Source organism: Peromyscus californicus, unplaced genomic scaffold (genome assembly GCF_007827085.1).
Source record: "Peromyscus californicus insignis strain IS unplaced genomic scaffold, ASM782708v3 Scaffold_2__1_contigs__length_46816999, whole genome shotgun sequence".
NCBI lineage: Eukaryota > Metazoa > Chordata > Mammalia > Rodentia > Cricetidae > Peromyscus > Peromyscus californicus.
This window is the reverse complement of record NW_026294540.1, coordinates 14,646,902-14,665,776: the sequence shown is the minus strand read 5'-3', so window position 1 is coordinate 14,665,776 and position 18,875 is coordinate 14,646,902. Positions and strand designations below refer to the sequence as shown.

Below are 18,875 nucleotides of genomic sequence, written 5' to 3'. Positions count from 1 at the left end.
TGTGTTGACATCTGAAGTGGGCCACAGAGAAGGCTGTTTGCTGAACACAGATGTGGGGTTGGGTATGCAAGGGAAGGCCTCCTCGGTGGAGGGGATGGCTGAGGGAGGCACTGGGGAGGCCCGTGTCTGTCATAGACAGCCTGGAATTCTGGCTGTAACGCCTGGTCAGGACTGTGCTGGGGGAAGCTGGACGGAGGACAAAACCAAGTGGAGCCTTGTACACGGTGAAGTTTAGATGTCACCTGAGAATGCAGGAGAACGTTAGGGGCTTTCCCTAGAGGAATGCCAGGGGCTGGTGGTGTGAGAAGTTTCATTTGACTTGGTGTGAGTGACAGGTGGGGGGGGGGGTCAGACTGGTGACATTACAGTGTCTTACTTTGTTGAGTACCTGGAAGATTTTTCTTTCCTCTTCCTTATTTCTTTTCATGGGGGGCTGTAAAATTGGGGTGTGTGCTCATGGGTGCATGCTCAAGAGACAGTTGTTTGTACATGTGCTTGTACAGTGCTGAGCCTCCATGTGCTGAAGCATTCAGGGGCTGTGACAAGCATAGAGCCGTCGGTTCCAATTGGCTTAGCTGTCCTCTTCAGGGGTGACTTTGTCCAGCAAGGCTGGCCCAGGCCAGTAGCCGGGCCTACAGCAGAGATAACAGTCCCCCAGGGACTGGCCTGTGGCTCCCTTGACAAGCTCCCGATCCCAGAGTTGCACAGACTGCTCCTAACCCAGCCTTTGAATTCCTGCCTGCCAACTGGATCCATTCACCCCTGTGGTGATGCAGAACCCAGAACTTCAGCCTCCAAAGAAAAGTGAATGAAGAAAGCATGCTATGTGAGGAACAGATAAACACATCTTCTCAGGGACCACAGAGCCCTGAGTGCAGACCAGACCACAGTCTCATGATGTAAATACTGTCGTGTGTGTGGTTTTGCCAGTGTGGACTGCTAAATAGGGCGAAGAGAGGAGACTGGGGTTGGCCGTAGTCGGAGGCTGAGGACAGAGGCAGGGTTTGTGAAGGGCTGGTGGATGAGGAATCAGCAGCTTTGCTCTTCCTACGCAGACCCACTATCCAGCCCTTCTGGACTCTTCTCAGATGGGGAAGCTCATCCCAGGACGGGGAGGGCCACACACCAGGCACCCACAGGGAACCTAGGCCGCCCTGGCACCTGTCACAATTGTTCTCTCCCTGAGCAGGGAGGTGGGAAGCTCACGAAGTTGCTGGGGTGTGGAGGAACCCCAGAGGCTTTCTGGAGCCCTCTCTGTCTTGCTCCATCTCCTTCTTAGCCAGCGGTCAGCAGTCCATGCTACAGCTCGCTGTACTGTCCTGGCTTCCTTATCAAGCTGGCTCTTTCTACTTGTGCCTCTGGCCGAGCTGTGGTCTGCATCTGCCTCCTATGTCTAGGAAGACAGACGGGTAAATGTTTGCTGGAGGTCCTGAGTTCCAGTCTGAGAGAAGGCCACTCTGTGCCCTTGGGCAGTCTGGCACTGTTCCTCTTAAGCTTCCGCTTGTCGTCCTGTAAAATGGGAATCCTAAAATATCACCCACCTGGTGTGTGTGCAGGAAGGCTGTGACTGGTCCCTGCCTGGCTAGGTCTCTTTCCCTGGGCTATGGTAGAACAGCTAAGAAGAGTGGGAACAGGTCTGGGCAGAGGTCAGGATCCAGCCAGACGACCTCGAGCAGGCCACTCCAGGCTGTTTCCTGGTCTGCCCAAGTGGCTGAGCACACCACACACAATCCGAGCCACCTTCTGAGTGGATGGCCGCTGCTCCATTCCCCCCTCACTGGGCACCCAGGGTCAGCATGGTGCTGGCACCAGAAGGTTGGGGAGACTGCAAAACCTTCTGTTTCTTTTTCCTGTCCTTCCTTTAGCCTGACCCCCCCGCTGGCCCAGTTTTAAGGCTAGAGCTGGGAGGAACTGGTTCTAGGCTGGGACAGTTCTGGATGAAGTGGGGACACATCTCCTGCAGGCTGCCATCCTCCTCCTCAGCCGTCTAGAAGCTGGCTGGCCTGTGGACTCCAGGGCCCTGGCCTGGGCTTTGACAGAGTTCTTCTGTCTGGCCAGTGCAGATGGAGGGTGGTGATTTATAGTGTTGTGAGGGGGAAGAACTCTTTCAATTATCAGCTTCCACAAGTCCTTGCTTTATGGCCAGAGTTGAAGGCAGCTGTTTGGATAATGTCTCCAGAGCACTTAAGCTGGCTTTCCTGGGCCAGAGAAGACAATCGAGACCTTAGTGTCCTCCCGTGTCAGTCAGACGCACCAGATCTCAAGCTTTGGGGGCAAACACAGGCCTTGGCCAGCTGCCCTTCGGGCATACCTAAGGATACAGGGCCTCAGACTGGGGCCAGTCAGGATTGCCTCCCCTGGGAAGCTTCCTCTGAGCTTCCTGAGCCCAGGTCACCACCTCGAAGTCTGGTTACCCTGGGATGATGGCTTCAAACAAGACAAGTTCTTCTGGAAAGCACTGCCTAGTTCTCCTGGCCAGGCTGGCAGTCCACAACAGAAGGCTGGGGACCCCAGGATGTGGTAGAAATGGCTCTATAGCCCCCCTCCTTTCCACACTGGGCCAGCCCAGTAGTCTCTTGCTCAAATGGCTGGAGAAGAGGGCCTTTGTCTCTGAGTTGAGGGGCTGGTCACAGGAAAGCAGGTAGGACTGACGGCCTCTGGCCAGAGCATTCAGGCAGTGTCAGCTCAGTCTAGGCCTGCTGGCTCTGTGTCATCTTGCACTCTGTCCCCCACTGGCCCTGCCTCCCCAGCTGCTGAAACTCTCGGGTGTCCTGTGCTGGTCGTAAGTGGGGGCAGGAGATAGCTGCGTCTGACGAGCACTGATAAATAACTGTCCGAGTCATGTCTCTGCTCGGTTGGCTGTTTGTCCTTGCTGCTTCTTCACAGAGACAAGAGTCAGCCCTGTCCATTGGCAATCCAGCTGTATGCAGGCTAGGAGAGATCAAATATATGGGGGCGGGGCGGCTGTCACACTTCTGTGGACCACATTCTGTCTGCTGGGTCTCTGGGCTCCATCTGGATCATTCCACAAAACTGACATCTCGGTGTTCTCCAGCCCAGCCCCAGCCCCAGGTGGGTGCTTCTGCAAGGGGGATGTGAGCTGCTTCCCCAAGGGCAAGAGGAGAGAAGGTATGTGGGAGTGGAGGGTCTCTACCCAGAGTCACCTTCAACGGTTGCCATGAACTCGTAGATGGTTGTCTAGGGTTAGTTTGTTAATTCCTGAATTTAAAAATAAGCATTCTAAATTAAATATTTATTTAAAATAAATATTTAAAAATATTGAGATACAGTCACATACCATTCAATCTATCCATTTACAGTGCTGATCCAGGCATTGTTTAAAATGTTCTGAATTGTGTAACTATCATCACAGTCAACCTAAAAACATTTCCATCACCTCACAAATCCGCCATTTCTCTTCAGACCCTCTTCCCCAGGCAACTGCTGATCTGTGTCTGTCTCCCTTGGCTTGCCGGTCCTGGATGTTTCATTAAGATAGAATCCTGTCGTCTTGACCTCTTTCTATGGCGTCTGTCGCTGAACATGATGTTTTCATGTTTATCCTTGTAGCATGGATCAGTACATCATTGCTTATTTATGGCTGAGTCATATTCCATTGTATGATCAAACCGCATTTGGTGGCCAGGGAGTCTTTTAAAGGATGACAATACATCTTAATACAGTTCTGAGTTAGTGAGGGAACAGGGGTAGGGTTGGAGTGATAAGGGGGTGGGGAGAGGGGGGGAGGTGGGGACACTGGTGAGGAATGTGACAGAAGCAGCTTCCCTGAGGCCCTCAGGGATCAAATTAGAGGCTGAGCCTGGACACTGTGTCCGACATCCTTTCTTACACAGCTGGTTGTCAGGGAACACTGATGAGGCCGTAAGGACGGGGTCTCTCAGGTTGCCTGCAGGGTCTCATTTTCTCTTCCAAGACACAGGGACATCATGCCGGTAGTGAGGACAGGCCTTATCCAAGGCAGACACACCTAGCTGTGCCTGAGGAGGCCACAGCAGGAGGTGGGAGCCCTGGAGCCCCTTCTGTTTCTCCTTGGTGGAGGCCCTGCTCTGAGGAGCAGATCGGAGGCCTGGAGGAGCCTTGCAGGCAGATCCGGAAATTGAACCAAGATTAGAACCAGTGTGATTGATAACAGCCTAGGGATTAGAGGAAGGGCAGTTAAATATTTGTTTAATCTTGCTCTGATTGTCTGTCTTTTCAAACAGTGACTGCTAACCATGTTTACTCCCTGTAGCAGTGCTTTCTGGAGAGTGGGGTCCTTTTTATTCAAAGGAAGAGCCCCTTTCCTGCTAGTTCTGAGGTCCAGAGGTACCGTAGGGGTCTCAGACATAGCCCTCACCTTCAAGGAGTGACCTAGCCATATCACCCGCCATACAAGCTGAATGCTGTCAAGGGGGCTACTCCCCCTGCCCCTGGAACCCCTCAGCTCCAAAACAGAGCGAAAGAACAAGGAAGTCAGAGGAATGCCTCAAGGATGGCTCTCCCTGGCTGGTCCCTCACGGGAGCCGTCACTTGCAACATTGAGTTCCCCTTGCAATCCATCCCCTCACAAGATGAGTGAGAGAAGAGGACACTGCCGTGTACATGGCCTCACAGGCTATAGGTGGACAGCATAGCTTAACTCTCCAAGGTCGTGGAGCAGCCCAAATGGTGGCTTGTCCTCTGTGAGAAACTTCAGGCCCAGTAGCCAGGCTCCTGTGGGCTGGAGACAATAGGAAGGTGCATTCCTGCATGAGTCAGCGTGGCCCACCTAGTTCTTGCTTTGCATGTGGCACGTCTGTGTTCCAGTCTCAGGAGCTCGAGCTGGCTCCCTGGGTGAACGGTGTGCCAACTTCTGTCTCATCGACCTCAGCCGACTCTCACCACGCAGGGGAAGAGTTACTTGTACCCTGAACCATTGAGCTCTGGATGGAGGAGTTAGATGTATAGATCCGGTTGCTTCTTTCTTCCCGTAAGTGGTTAAGGACAAAGTGGGGAGAATGGAGAAGCCCTCGGCTGCGCTCTCCTGTGAGACCAGGCGGGTCCGGCAGCTGGCAGGGCCAATGCATCTGTCACCTGGGTAGTGTCCCTCGGAGCAACTGTAAATTGCACACCCCATGAGGTGGCACCTGCTGCCCGCAGGTCACTCAGGCACCTCAAGCAGGTGGCCTCCTAATGAAGTGGCTCAGGACAGGGACCCTGCTGTGAAGCCAGGCACCTCTGCAGGGGGTGGGGTGGTCGGATAGAGAGGGGAGATGCTCCTGGCTGTTTCTGTAAGGCCACCCGCAGCTGGGCAGCCAAGCCATGGCAGCAGGGGGATGACTATGAGTGAGCCAAGCCCTGGCTGCTTCTCAGCCACCTGTGTGCTATACACTTATGGCCATCTCACCACCTAGCTCACTGCTAAGTCTGCCCAAGGAAGCTGGGCAGGGTCCAACAGGAATCTTTGACAGTCATGGAGGATGGGGGTAAATTAAGACACTTAGAGAAGTTGCTGATTCTCTTAAAAAATATTTATTGTATGTTTGTGCATGTGTGTGGGGGGGGGAGTACACAGTCCATGGCACATGTGTGGAGTCAGTTCTCTCCTATCATATGGACCAAGGGGTCACACTCAGGTCTTCAGGCTTAGCGGCAAGCGCCTTAACTACTGAGCCATCTTGTTGGCCCTGAACTGCTGGTTCTTGAGGAGCAGTCCTGTAACATGGCTATATTGCTGGCCAGGCCTCTGGCTCCCTTTGGAGACTAAGTTGCCCAGAGGATTGTCATTGGGAACTAGCCCGCAGGACCAGACATTGCTGGCCTTTAATGGCCAGTGGGACTCAGGCAGTTACCTTCTCTGAGCTCCGTGTCTGTGTCTGTAAATAGAGATAAAATGCCTGCCTTCAAGGGCTGCCTGGAAGATGAAAGGAGACAGGTCGAATCAAAGGTTGGAGCACGGTGTGGCCATGCAGGTGGCCTCCAGGATCCTGCCTCCTGCCTCCATGGTCATACCCGTATGTTGTCCCCTCCTACATTGAGGGGCTGACCTGTGTGTCTAGTAGGGTGTTGCAAGTGACACAGTGTCACTTTCAAGACAAAGTTATAAAAGACAGAGTCGCCTCTACTGTTCTTTCTCTTGCATCATTGGTTCCTGGAAAGCTGTTGCCTTGTGGGGACTTTTGGGAAGCTCTCTGGAAAGTTCTGGAATTACGGTGAGATGCAGAGGTAGACCTCTGGTCATCAGCCTACACCTAATGTCAGTCACATGAGTGGGTTCTTCAGAAGTAGCTCTTGTAGGCAAGCTTTCAGATGACCATAGCCACTGCCCTGGTCAACTTTTGATTGTGACTGCCTGAATGACCCAGAACACAGCCACCAGCCAAGCTACTCTGGGTTTCTTAACAGAAGGAGTGTAAAGTAGTGAATGGCTATTGTCTGAACCATTATTTGGGCGTGGGTGCTGTTTCACACAGCCCTAAGACCTTGTACTGGTACCGTGCCTACCAGCTCCCTTTCTCCTGGGCTGAGGTATCTTTGTTTCCAGGACAAAACTCTTTTATCTACTGACGCAAAGGTGGCTCTGATGTGAATCTACAGGTCTTGATGGCCATAGCAGAGCCATAAAGAGCCATGTTTTGCTATATCCATGGTCTGGAAGGTCCCAGCTGTGCCCCTGCCTCATGGAACCAGCAGCTTTTGGTCTGTACCCGAGGGCTGATGAGGCCATGAAGGACTCAGCCTAGTCCTAGAGCAGTGATGACGGGGACATCTCGGGCTTGTCTGAAAAGTGGCTGTAATTGGGGGTGAAGCAGGGATGTCTGGACCTTTGTGAATGTGGAGGGGAAGATTTGTCCTCTCCGCTCCTGCGTTCTTCCCCCTCTTCCTCAGCTTGGCCTGTAGGCTGCTTGAGATGCTTCCTTGTCTCTCACTTGGTTCTCTAGCCCCCAGCAGGAGGAAGAAGGACTTCAAATCGAGCTTCATAAAGAAGTAGACAGCTAGATAGATGTGCCCTTCTAGGTGCCCCTCAGCCTCACTGGGGTGGAGGCGTGACTTCTGTTGGTCACCTTCTTCTTGCTGACAGGAGGAGCCTGAGAAAGACAAACTCGTGTTCTCAGCTTCCCCAAGGCCCTGCCACCCACACTCACTGCAGTGTTTGAGAGTGGCTTAGACCCAGCCAGCCAAGGCACTGTGACCCATGTGCTCACAGCAGCAGCAGCTCGCGAAGGCTTCTCTTACGTGTTGACTGCCTCGAGGCTTTCATATATGCTGTACATTTTCCTAACCATGTCTGAATACCTGCTGTGTTTTCAGACATCAGGATACCAGGATAAAGGAGATGTAATTCCTGTTTTGTTTTTTAATTAGTCAGAAATGGACATATAAACAATTTGTCCAACAGTGGCTGACATTTGTGGAATCCTCACTTTGTGCTTTAGAGATCAGGGTGATGGAAAGTGTTGGGCGAGGGAGACAAAGTGAGAGAAGACAGGCCGGATGGAGAGGGACATTTCTGGAGAAGGCAACTTTGTCACAGAAGAGACACTGCATACGAGTCCTTGGGGGACCCAAGTTCTCACTGCTGTGCTTCACGCCTGTCCTACTTTAGGGCTTGCTCCAAGGGCATCTTGTTTATGAAGTGTGCCTGTTCCTGTCCTCTTTCGCACTGAGTAACCGTTCCCCTGAGTTTTCAGAGGTTTGTTAGAATCACTGGTAAAACTTCTCAGGCTTGGTGCCTTTTTGAGGGTGCTGGTGGCGGGGAAATCTTAGCTTATCATGTAAATTCTTTCGCGTGTGCTTATTGAAGCTCTGTATTTCTCTTTCACCAGAAGCACCTGCCACTCCCACCTTCACCCTACTTCCAGTCTACCTTCTAAAGCCACCAGCCAACTTTTTAGATGCTCCTGGTGTGTTAGGTGTATTTTGAGCACTGGGGATTGATCAGGAAGCCACATGAAATCCCTCCCTAAAATACACTTTAATCATTATGGTGGTTTGAATGACAAAGGCCCCCGTGGGCTCAAATATCTGAATATTTGGTCCCTAGTTGGTAGAACTATTTTTGGAAGGATTAGAAGGTGTGGACTTGTTGGAGGGGGATGTGTCTTTGCAGGTGCCCTTTGAGATTTTAAAAGCCAGGCTCAGTGTCTCTGTCTGTCTCTGTCTCTCTTTCTCCAACTTGTGGATAAGATGTAAGTTCTCAGCCACTGCTCCAGCACCACTCGGGCCTGCTTACTGCTGTCATCCCGCCGTGCTCATCCCCGCCGTGCTCATCCCCGCCGTGCTCATCCCCACCGTGCTCATCCCCGCCGTGCTCATCCCCGCCGTGCTCATCCCCACAGTGCTCATCCCCGCCGTGCTCATCCCCGCCGTGCTCATCCCCGCCGTGCTCATCCCCACAGTGCTCATCCCCACAGTGCTCATCCCCGCCGTGCTCATCCCCGCCGTGCTCATCCCCGCCGTGCTCATCCCCGCCGTGCTCATCCCCACCGTGCTCATCATGGACTCACCTCTGAAACTGTAAGCGAACCCCAGTTCAGTGCTTCCTGCTAGAGGTTGCCTTGGTCGTGGTGTCCCTTCACAGCAATAGAACAGTGACTGAGACACCAGTGTAAATGCAGGAGGAAAGCCAGGAAAGGAAGGAAGCAGAGAGGGGTTTTAGACGGGGTGGTTGGAAAGGGCATCTCAGGAAGAAAGTTGTGTGATCGTCAGAAATCAGCAGCAGCAGGGGCAATTGTCCTGGGGTAGAAGTATGCCTAGCAAGTTTGAGAAACATTGAGACTGGAACAGAGCAAGAGAGGAAAGGCTATAGGAAGTGAAGAGAGAGGCAGAGTGCCATCCTGGGGGACTCAGGTCATGGTGAAGACTTGGGATGTGATTCTAAGTGTGAAGGGGGAGTCCTGGGAGACTTTTGAGACAGTGGCATCATTTCCTGTATATCTACATCTTAACTTGCTCACCGTGGGCCCCTGGAGCAAGAGGGTTAGCAGGACCCACTTAGAAGTTCTGTTTGTAGCAGCCTGTGAGTCACCAGCTGGGAGTTTTCTAGGTGTTTCTAGAGACTTGCTTGGAGGGTAGCCTAGCACCATCCCACCAAGTTGGAAGCAGCTTCCCTTCTGCTGTGCACATAGAATCTTCTACCTGTGTTGAAGACCCCCCATGTCTCTGGGTCGCCGGGGTCTTTGAAGACCTCATAAGCCAGAGGTGTGGAGATCTTCCCTCAGCACCTAATCCTGGCTCTGAGGGAGTCAACTGTATTCTATGTTAACCTAAGCAGCTAGCCTAGGGGAATGCAGTATGGAGCTCTCAGTCCTGACCCTGGGGAGACTCAACATGCACCATCTTTCCCGCCATCCTGTGGGGTTCCCAGGAGACGTGCACTGAGACCCCTCCCTAAGGCTTCCCGAGGTCCATGCAATCCCCACGTCAGAGCTGGGGAAGCAGTTGGGGTCGGCCTCTGCCTGCTCCAGGCTCCCCTGCACCTGCCCCCTGCCTTGCTTTCTCTTGACATACACTATGGGACAACGTTGACCAGCTTGAGCCTGGAGGAGTGGAGCAGAGTTTGAATCCAGCTTCATCACCTGTGTGACTTGGGGACACATTACTAACCTCTGTGGAATTTGGTTTCCCCACATGTAAAACGTAGAGCAAGGATCACATCAGTTCATCTGCGTGTTGTGAGCCTTAGTCGTATGGCCCAGGGTGGCCCCTGCCCCTGGCCAGCCTTGAGTGATTAGTGTTACATGGTGGCCTTCTTGAGCTTTCTGGGATGGCTGCCCTGATCCTCTTAAGAAGAACATTCCTGCATGATGGGGAGATTATGGTCATAATCCATTTGTCTTTACCATTTATGACTTGACTAGGGCCCTGCCATATGCTAAACACTATTTGTGCGTCATTTATGTAGTCCATGAAAAAGCCTGGGAGCTATGCACTATGAACTCCCCAACAGTGTAGAAGAAAACCCAAGCCTCAGAGGGATGAGGGAACTTGCCAAGGCCCTCTAGCTGGTTAAGGATGGTGCCAGCCCTTGGCAGTCAGCTCTGAACGGCTTCCCTCCAGCCAGGAAGAGCCACGGGGCTGGATGCTGCTTGTCATGGGCAGGCTGGGCTCTCTGGGACTCCTGTCCTTGCTCATGGTGCCCCTCCCTGGCCCCAGTGGCCTTCCCTGCCTCTCTCTGACTGTAGATGGTCAGAGAGGGCTCTCTGTAAAAACACAAATAAACAAAGGAAGCAAATTATGTAACATCTGGGGCAGTGCGTTCCAGAGAGAGGAGATGGCCAGTGCAAAGGCCCCTCGGTCCCTCCCTGAGAAGATGTCCCCTGGGCCTTCACAGCCCCTGCTTGCCCTCTGGCATTTGGCATGTCATAAGCTCTCAGAGAAACAGGAAACCTTGGCCCAGGATACTGGGCACCACAAGGAGCCCAGTAAGCGAGGGTCCTGCAGCAGTCACCGTGGAGTAGCTGGCCACTCCGTGTTTCCAAATGGCATTGAGAAGTTGCCTTCTGCTGTCTTGTGTTTTCACAAGACATTTTTACACATATTGTAAACTTTTCCATGCTAGCCATTTGTAAACACATACACGTCAGGCGCATGGACTGCATTCACTACGCTGTGTGGCATTACTCTGCCTATTTTCAGGATATTTTTATCTTTCCAGCAGATACTCTACCCATTACTAAATGCTGTACCTTCCCATACTGTGCTGTCTGTGGATGTCCCTCTGCTGGACAAGCCGCGTGAGTGGCTCATAGGACATGTGGCCTTTTGAGTTTGGCACCAGGTTTTCTGGGCCCATCCACGTTGTTGGAGTAGACACTTTAAGACAGGCAGGGTGTGTGCCGTGTCACTGAGTGCTGCCATCAGTACAATAGGTGGCAGTAACTCACCCTGTCCCTGCTTGGGCTCCTCAGCTCCGGGTTCTAGATAGGAGCCCCTGGAAACCCACACTCCATGCTCCCACAGCTGTGCCTACTCCGTAGCATCCTAGGGTGTGTGCTTAAGTGCTTCTCCCCTCTGCCTTGCTTCCCATCTGTGAAACAGAAAGAGTTCTCCATGGCTTGAGTCAGCCAAAGGCCAGCCCTGTGTGCCAGTGTGAGGGCGGGGAGGGGAAGGCTGGTGGTGAGTCTTACACTGTGATTGTCTTATTTATTAAAAATTAATTGAGGGGCCTTGATGCATCCGGACTTGAGAGAAGCTGACAGGTCATGTGGTCTCTGAAAGCACAGGGCTGGTAATCCATTTTAAAAAACATTTTCTTCTTCTTTTTAATTTAATGGAGGAAATCATTAGCTGGGAGATTGGTAGCACTGATTTATTTCTGTTTTGGGGAGGGGGGGCAGGAGAGAAAATCGCCTCTAATTGCTGCTTGTTCTAGAAATACGCCAGCCAGACATTCCCATCGGCTGGGACTGATGGGTGGAGGTAGGGGATTGCATCACAGCTTCTTCCCTTCAGACCCCGGGAGTGGCCAGGGGCTCTCCGGGTACGGGTGGGTAGCCCGACGTCAGCAGCAGATCTTCACAACAGTAGCAAAGCTGTTCCTGGTGCACAGGTCCCTCAAGTGAGCCTGAGCGGAGTGCATTGTGTAATGCTGGGGGGCGGTTCCCCCAGATAGCTCATGTTCAAGACTTCATTCCCAGGGAAACAGGAGCAGGACCCCCCATCTGGGAAAAAGGACTACGTGCCTCCTCTGGGGCTTCATCCGGTTCCAAGGGGAGGCAACTGGGTTCACCCTAAAAATAACCAAAGATGCAAACAGCCACAGAGTGCGAATGTTTTTCATATCTGTGGGCCAGATCCTTTAAAGGTACAGCTGTTTTCCCACTGTCACAGATGCTCATTCCTCCTAGAGCAGAGAGTGACCCTGAGGTGACCTGGGCTTTATAGGATCCCCATCTTCTAGCACCTCGAGTTGAGGTCTGCCTGGGCTGCTGCATGGATGCCTCCTCCCCTGGAGCACCACACACCTGGCGGAGGATGAGTCACCTGTGAGTCTCACAGGCCCTGGGAACCCATCACAAGGCAAGGGTACAGGCAGACCAAGTATGGCCACATCGTGAAGCCTCCTGGATACAAAGGTGGGATCCTCCTGACTTCAGTTTACAAGTCCGTCCAGCTCAGAAAAAAATGGTCAAAGTAGTTTTCAGACAGAGAGGATGGCTATAAATAGCTAAGCAGGCTGTGGAAAAGGTGAGAGGCAAAAACCAAAGTTGTGGGCCCAGCTGCGGAGCAGGGCTGAAGGTCTAGCCCTCAGCCCACCCTGCTGTTGCCCTGGCCTCGGCAGGCTCTGCTCCTTGGTGAGATGTGTGCTCCAGGCACTTCCTGGCCTCTACTCTCTTCTCTGCCGCACCCTGTACTGGTGGCTGCTGCCTGAGACTCCTAGAAACCTTCACATTGCAGCTGAGAGTCCTGCGTGGTGGCACCAGACTTTAATCCTGGCACTTAGGAGGCAGAGACAAGAGTTCTAGGCCAGCCAGGGCTACATGGCGAGACCCTGTTTCAGAAACAAAACAAGTAAACATTGTAATTAGGAATTTTTAGTTCTCTAGAAAATTCTCCCTGGATATGCCACATCTGAGAAGAATACCCTAAAGGGGCTAAACCATATGAGAAAAGCCATTGTGAAATTTTGGGGAGAGTTCCGCCACCCTGAATATGGCCACACCTTAGGGGTGGTGGGCTTGGGCTTCAGGACAAATGGCTACATCATTGGGTAGGACCAGGAATTAAGTCTGCATATAACTCTGGGCCTGGCACAGACCTGTAAAACGAGGCACTAACTCTGCAGCTTCTCCATCTATCTGTCTGTCATTCATTCAGCCATCCAGCCAGCCATCTGTTTCCCATTCACCTGTCTGTCCATTCATTCATCCGTCTGCCTGTGTACTCACCCGTTACTCATCCGTTCAAAACACTTCCTCAGTGCCTGTTGGTACCAGGTATTCTTTTTTGTTGGCTTGGTTGGTTATTTTTTTTTTTTTTTTTTTTTTTTTTTTCTTTCATCACGGAAGGTAATTTATTCAAGTTCCCAAAACAAATCAATTATTCTGGATTTGAATTACAGATATAAGACCAAACTAAAATATGAAAACAAATCGCTTCCATTTAGTGAGAGCTGAAATCAGTGAAGACATTCCTAACAACTGAACTTCTTTCCCATGAACACTTTCCAGTTTTTCTTTCTTTTTTTTTTTTTTTTTTTTTTGTGATTTTTTGAGACAAGGTTTCTCTGTGTAACAGTCCAGGCTGTCCTGGCACCTGCTTTGTAGACCAGGCTGGCCTCGAACTCACGGAGCTCTGCTTGTCTGACTCCTGCGGGCTGGGATTAAAGGCACGTGCACCACCACTTTCCAGTTCTCAAGGGTCTACCAGGCCAGGCCCTTCGCTGCCTTGGCTCTGCTTTTCCCCCGTTTTTTCTCTCTCTTTGCCTTCAGTCTTTTCCTCTGCCTCTGGTTCATCCACACTGGGTACTGTCCATGCTGGTCTAGAAGGGTCTTCTTGTTTCTCTTCAGTTCAGTCTCCATTTTTGTGTCTTCCTTTTCATCGTCCACCGTACACTGCATTTTCCCCTGGCACTGTTTGGGGACCACCACAGTTGCTATGTCCTCGACATCCTTCATCAGAGCATCACCGTCAACTCTGAGAATACTTTTAAGTCTGTTGAGCTCCCGTGGGGCATTCTTCTTTCTCTTCTCTGCCCGCATCTTCCGTTTCCACTTACTCCGTAAGCTTTTAGCCATGCTTTACCTGAGAAACACGACTGACCGCGCACTCCACGCGTACGACGCCAACCGGAAGCCCCCGCACTTCCGCCTTGGTTGGTTATTTTTGTTTTTGTTTTGTTGTTGTTGTTGTTGTTGTTGTTTTTCGAGACAGGGTTTCTCTGTGTAGCCCTGGCTATCCTGGAACTCACTCTGTAGACCAGGCTGGCCTCAAACTCGCAGAGATTCCCCTGCCTCTGCCTCCCAAGTGCTGGGATCAAAGGTGTGTACCACCACCGCCTGGCTGTGTACCAGGTATTCTTACACACATACCCTGCGATACAACAGTGAATACAACCGTCCTAGAAACCTCCATTCTAGCAAGTGAGACAGACAATTGCTTCTTTTATTCGGTTGGTTTTGGTCTTTCGAGACAGGATTTCTCTATGTAGCCCTGGAGGTGCTGGAGCTTGATCTGTAGACCAGGCTGGCTTCGAACTAACAGAGATCTGCCTACTAGATTAAATTCCAAGTTCTGAGAACAAAAGCATGTGCTACCCCACCCAGCATGACAGACAGTTGTGGAAAGGAGCATGCCGCAGCATGGGTGGACTGCTGAGGGAAAGAAGTCAAGCACAGAAGGACAGTGGGGTAATTCCATGCTGTAATGACGCTACCAAGTGGTCACTGGAGTCAGAGCCATAGAGACAGAAGGAAACCGGAGGGTACCAGAGTGGGCTGGGGAGGGGAGTTCGTGTTTAGGAGATGAAAGGCTATGGAGATGGTGGTGAGGGCTGCAGAGCCGTGCTAATGCTCTTAACACCACTGAACCGAGCATCGCAAGCTATTGGGGTAACAAACGTTAACGTTTACCACCATTGGAAAAGAAAACCAGCAAGGAGTACATCAGGTGTTAGGGGAGGGCTGATGTATGAAGAAGTGAGAGGACCAAGGGACTGCCAGGACAGGAGTCAGGGTTAACTGAGTAAGTGGTCAGAAGGCCCGAAGGGACTGGACCTGAGCAGAGGCTAGCAAGAGGAGACTGTGTGAGTGCAAATGCCCTGGGGAAGAGGTGGACCCCCGTCTGGACAACAGGGATAAAGCAGGGGGGCCACTTGGGATTTTGAGATGTGGGAGGCAAGGTGTCCCTACCAGTTTGTGGTGGGTCCCCTGGGCCTTCGGCTACAGGAGCGTGGGAAGCTGGGAGGCAAGGAAGAGCTTTGCAGGAAGGGAACAGGCCTGTCCTCAGCAACAGGCCTGCCAGCTCAAGACAGGACAACAGGAGTCTGAGAGCTTGACAGTCGCTCCTCCGTGTCTGAAGGCATTGGTTCTACCAGAGTGTGCCATTGCCTTGTGTAGAAGGCAGAGTACTGCATATGACCTGGGCATGTCCTCCTGTGCACCTAACTTACTTTCTAGGTTATTCGTAGTGCCGAACACTCTGTAGAGCCATGTGAGGAACTTTCACACTGCACCTTCCCACAAAGACACCCCCCCCACACACACACACACACACCGTTCAGGGGATAACGGCAGGAAAGACATCTGCACATACTCAGTACAGTGCTTCTTCCTCATTTCATTCTGTGGTCAGTTGCCTCTGGATGTGGAAACACAGAAATTGAAGCCAACTGTGCTCATGGCTATGTTTAAAGTTGCCCCATGAGTCTTCATGGCCACCTTACTGTCATCTCACATGGTACGTTCAAGTGACTGGGAACAGGAGAGCAATGGTGTACTCCTATTTCTCATCTTTGCTGTCTGGACTTGGGGACAAATAGCTCTTTGCCTGGCCAGCCCTGGAGGTCCCAGGAGAGTGAGCTTGTGCAACTATCCATGCCAGGGCGGCCGTGGGCCTGGGACCAGCCTTGCTGGCCGAGCCTGGGAAAGTCATTTCACCTTCTGAGTGTGTCCTCATGCATCTGCAGAGGGAGAAGGCAGGATCAGCGTGTGGTCTGGGATCACGTGAGACCACCTATAGACCAGAAGAGCAACTGTGTGTGGGGGATGGTGTCCCTGAGCCCCTGACCCTCAGCCTAGCCTGGCACCAAGGTTGTACTCTCTGCATAACCACCCAGGGTTCTGCTCCTGCATGGAGATGGTAGGCAAGTTCCAATCCCACAGCCCCTGCTCACACATTCCGGGGATGACCTCAGGAGTTGCTGGGGGAGACAGGGAAGGGAGTGGTTCTAGAACAGGGCAGAGAGGAGGGTCCAGGTCTGAGGTTCAGTGGCTCTTGTCATTATGGCGTCTGAGGAGCCGGCTCCCCAGCTGCTATCTGTTTGGTTCCCTGAGAGCCCCACCACGTACCCACTGTCCTTCTAGATAGGCCCTGGTCCAGGTTGCAGATAGAAGCCGCCCAACGCCCAGACAGCTGAGGTAAGTGGAGAGAGGAAGGGGAAAGATGAGGTCGAGGAGCTAGGCCATTTGTTTCTTCGGCCCTTACAGCAATCGCCACAGCTCCATGTGAACCTTCAATTTCAGTTGTAAACAAAAGTGAAACAAAATGGAAGATTCCATTTCCCACTGACACTAGCCACATTTTGAGTCTCAGTGGCCACCTAGGCCTGTGGGGTAGCAACAGCTGCCTTGGCTGGTGGAGGAAGAGTGTGGCCATCCTCATGGAGAGTTCCATTGGGCAGCACTGGCCTTGTCTATGAAGCAGCCCCATGAGATAGAGACCTGAGAGGCTAAAGAGGGGAATGCCAGTGGCGCTGGGACCTGGCTTCATCTGTCAGAGGTATGGAGTGGGGCACTTGTGAGTCCTCCTGCCCAGCTGGCCCCTTCCCTGGGACAGCGGCAACTGAGGCCACTTGGAGTCTTCTGCCTTCATCCCCATGTCAGACATGGGTGAGCTTTGCTGATTGGAAAGTCAAGTGACTAAACATTCAGTTTAGGGTCTCTGGGGGCTTGTAGCTTAGAGACTAAATGCCTAGAACCCTTCCTTGGGTTCTGAGGGGAAGAATAAGAGGATAACCCAAGTGTAGAAATAACCCACATGGCCATCCTGTGGTGAGTAGATGTGTACAGTGAGCTCTCTCTGATCAATAGAATATTACTCTGCCGTGAAGGAATGAAGCAACTGTATAGGTCACGACACTGTGTGGACTCTGAGAACATGATGGGAAGGGAAAGAAGGCAGTCCAGAAGGTTCCATGTGTATGAAACACCGAGAGCAAGCCTGTTTGTGGACAGTAGATTAGTGCTGGTCAGGAGCTAGAGAGAAGCAGTAATGGCATGGCTCTCCCGTGTGAGCCTTTCAGGTGATGCAGATGTCTGCAGCTAGATAGGGTGGTGGGTGTACCGCACTGTGGATAGACTTCATGCCACTCCAGTGTGTGCTCTGCATGGATGAAAATGGTAAATTCTGTGCTGTATTTTACACTAGGAAAGTGAGAGGAAACAGTAGAAATCTGGGTAGTGAATATATGTATGTGCTCCTTATAACATTTTTCTGACTTATTCATATGCAGGGACATTTTCATAACAAATTGTTGTGTAGGGGGAGGCTAGGAAGAAAAGAAATGTTTCCTTAGCTACAGGCTTCAGAGGCAAGGTTGGGTACAGTAGCCCTCAGATGTCCCTCAGGAGCAGCAGGCCTGGGGGCACTGCTGTTGACTCCAGGCTCTGTCCTGAGGTTTGCCAGCCAAGTGCACAGGGGAGGCAGGGCGCTGGATGCTGCCCCCATGCTTCCAAATCGAGCAGGAAGGGACGCAGCGTCCACAGCCTCAGCCTTCCCTAAGTCTGCCCGCATCACGGTGCCCCAGAAGAGCAGCTTGGTATTGAAAATGCTCTTGTCTCGGTTTGTACCAAGAAAATGAAAGCACAGAGATGTGACCAGACTTGCAATGGCCCCATGAGCTCCAAAGGGAGAAGCAGACTCCAGCCCAGGCTCCTGCGTTCCCCCAGCACCTCGGCAGCACAAAGCCTGACTGCCTGCGTGCATGCGTGAGGCTGGGGCCAAAGCCAACCCTGCAGTGGGGTTTGCACAGCAGTTGCAAGGTTGGTAGTGTGCAGGTGGGAGATGCAGCCCAACGTAGGCCTGGTCCAGGGTGCCCATGATCTGGTCCCTTCTCTAACCAGCAGGTGCCCAGCAGCCTCCCATCTTGGCTTCCTGCCTGGGTGGCTCTGGGCCACAGAAGCCTTCCTGTGGGTGGGCATCCCCTCCTTCCTGAGGGTGGGAAACTATGACTCAGGGTTTGGTGGCTGAGTTTTAGAAACAGGAGGCAAGGAGAAGCAGTGCTTCTAAAAAGCCTGGGGAGGGGACTAGGTCTCTGTTCCCGGGATTTTGACCTTGGGTTCTGAGTGAGCAGTATGAGGTCAGAGGCATGAAGAGGCAGGTCCAGGGTCCCAGCTGAAGATCGATGAGCAAACCTAAGAGAAGGAAAGCTTTCTGGGCCTCCCTCTTCCTCAGGGTGGCTGTAGTGGAGGGCTGTTTTCGCCCACCGTCCAGCCATGCCCCACCCTGCCTTGGTGCACAGGCCAAGGCCTGTTTGGGGAGGTTGCCACAGCAGAACTGTGGGATTGGCTCTGCTGACGCCTTCCCCTGGCATATGGCTCCTCCGCCCGCCTTGAGCTCTGCCAGCGGCTCCTCTTTCTCCATGGCAACTTAGCTCAGTGGTCCCAGTGGAGGAGAGAGAATCAATTCTCCCTCCTTCCCGCCCTCCCGCTCCACTCCCCACCCCTTCCTCTCCCGCTTGCCTTCCTCTTTGCCTCGCTGTCCCTCCTGGTGGCTCCTCAGGCAGCCAGGGGACGGTGTGCTGCCACTTCCAGCCATGAGCTGCCTGTAGCGCTACAGGCTGGGGGCGGCTCTCTGAGACCTGCACATGGGCAGCCGGCAGAGTCGACAGGATGGGGCTGCTGAACGGGGCCCCAGCCAGCTCCTGCTGCGGGAGGCTCCAGCCCTGGTACTGTGTGCCCCCTCCCTTACCTCACGTTGGCTTCCTGAAAGGTAATTTTCTGCTTCTTCTTGCACATGTCTCAGCCTTAGGCTAGGTTTATTAGCGAGGAAGGCTCCATCTGGTCAAGGGTCTGTTTGCTTTCTCTTCGAAAAGCTGGGATAGAGGGAGAGCTGCAGGGAGAGGCCTGTCCTGTCCTGTCTGAGCAGAGTTAGGGTGCACAGCTCCTCTCCCGAGTAGCCCAGCTCCTGTCTTCCTCTGGGGGCCGGGGCCGGTGTGGCGCTGCACTTCCAGTTTT

General features: G+C 52.6%; 2 protein-coding genes across 2 annotated transcripts in view; one reads left to right on the top strand and one right to left on the bottom strand.

Moving 5' to 3' along the window:
• The window catches only part of Pitpnm2 (phosphatidylinositol transfer protein membrane associated 2), a 134,263-nt gene that overhangs the window by 42,544 nt on the left and 72,844 nt on the right, over positions 1-18,875 (top strand).
• LOC128121043 (protein LLP homolog) lies at positions 13,152-15,596 on the bottom strand. The gene has a single exon (XM_052755427.1). The coding sequence runs from the start codon at positions 13,716-13,718 to the stop codon at positions 13,344-13,346; it is 375 nt and encodes a 124-aa protein (XP_052611387.1). The 5' UTR covers positions 13,719-15,596; the 3' UTR covers positions 13,152-13,343.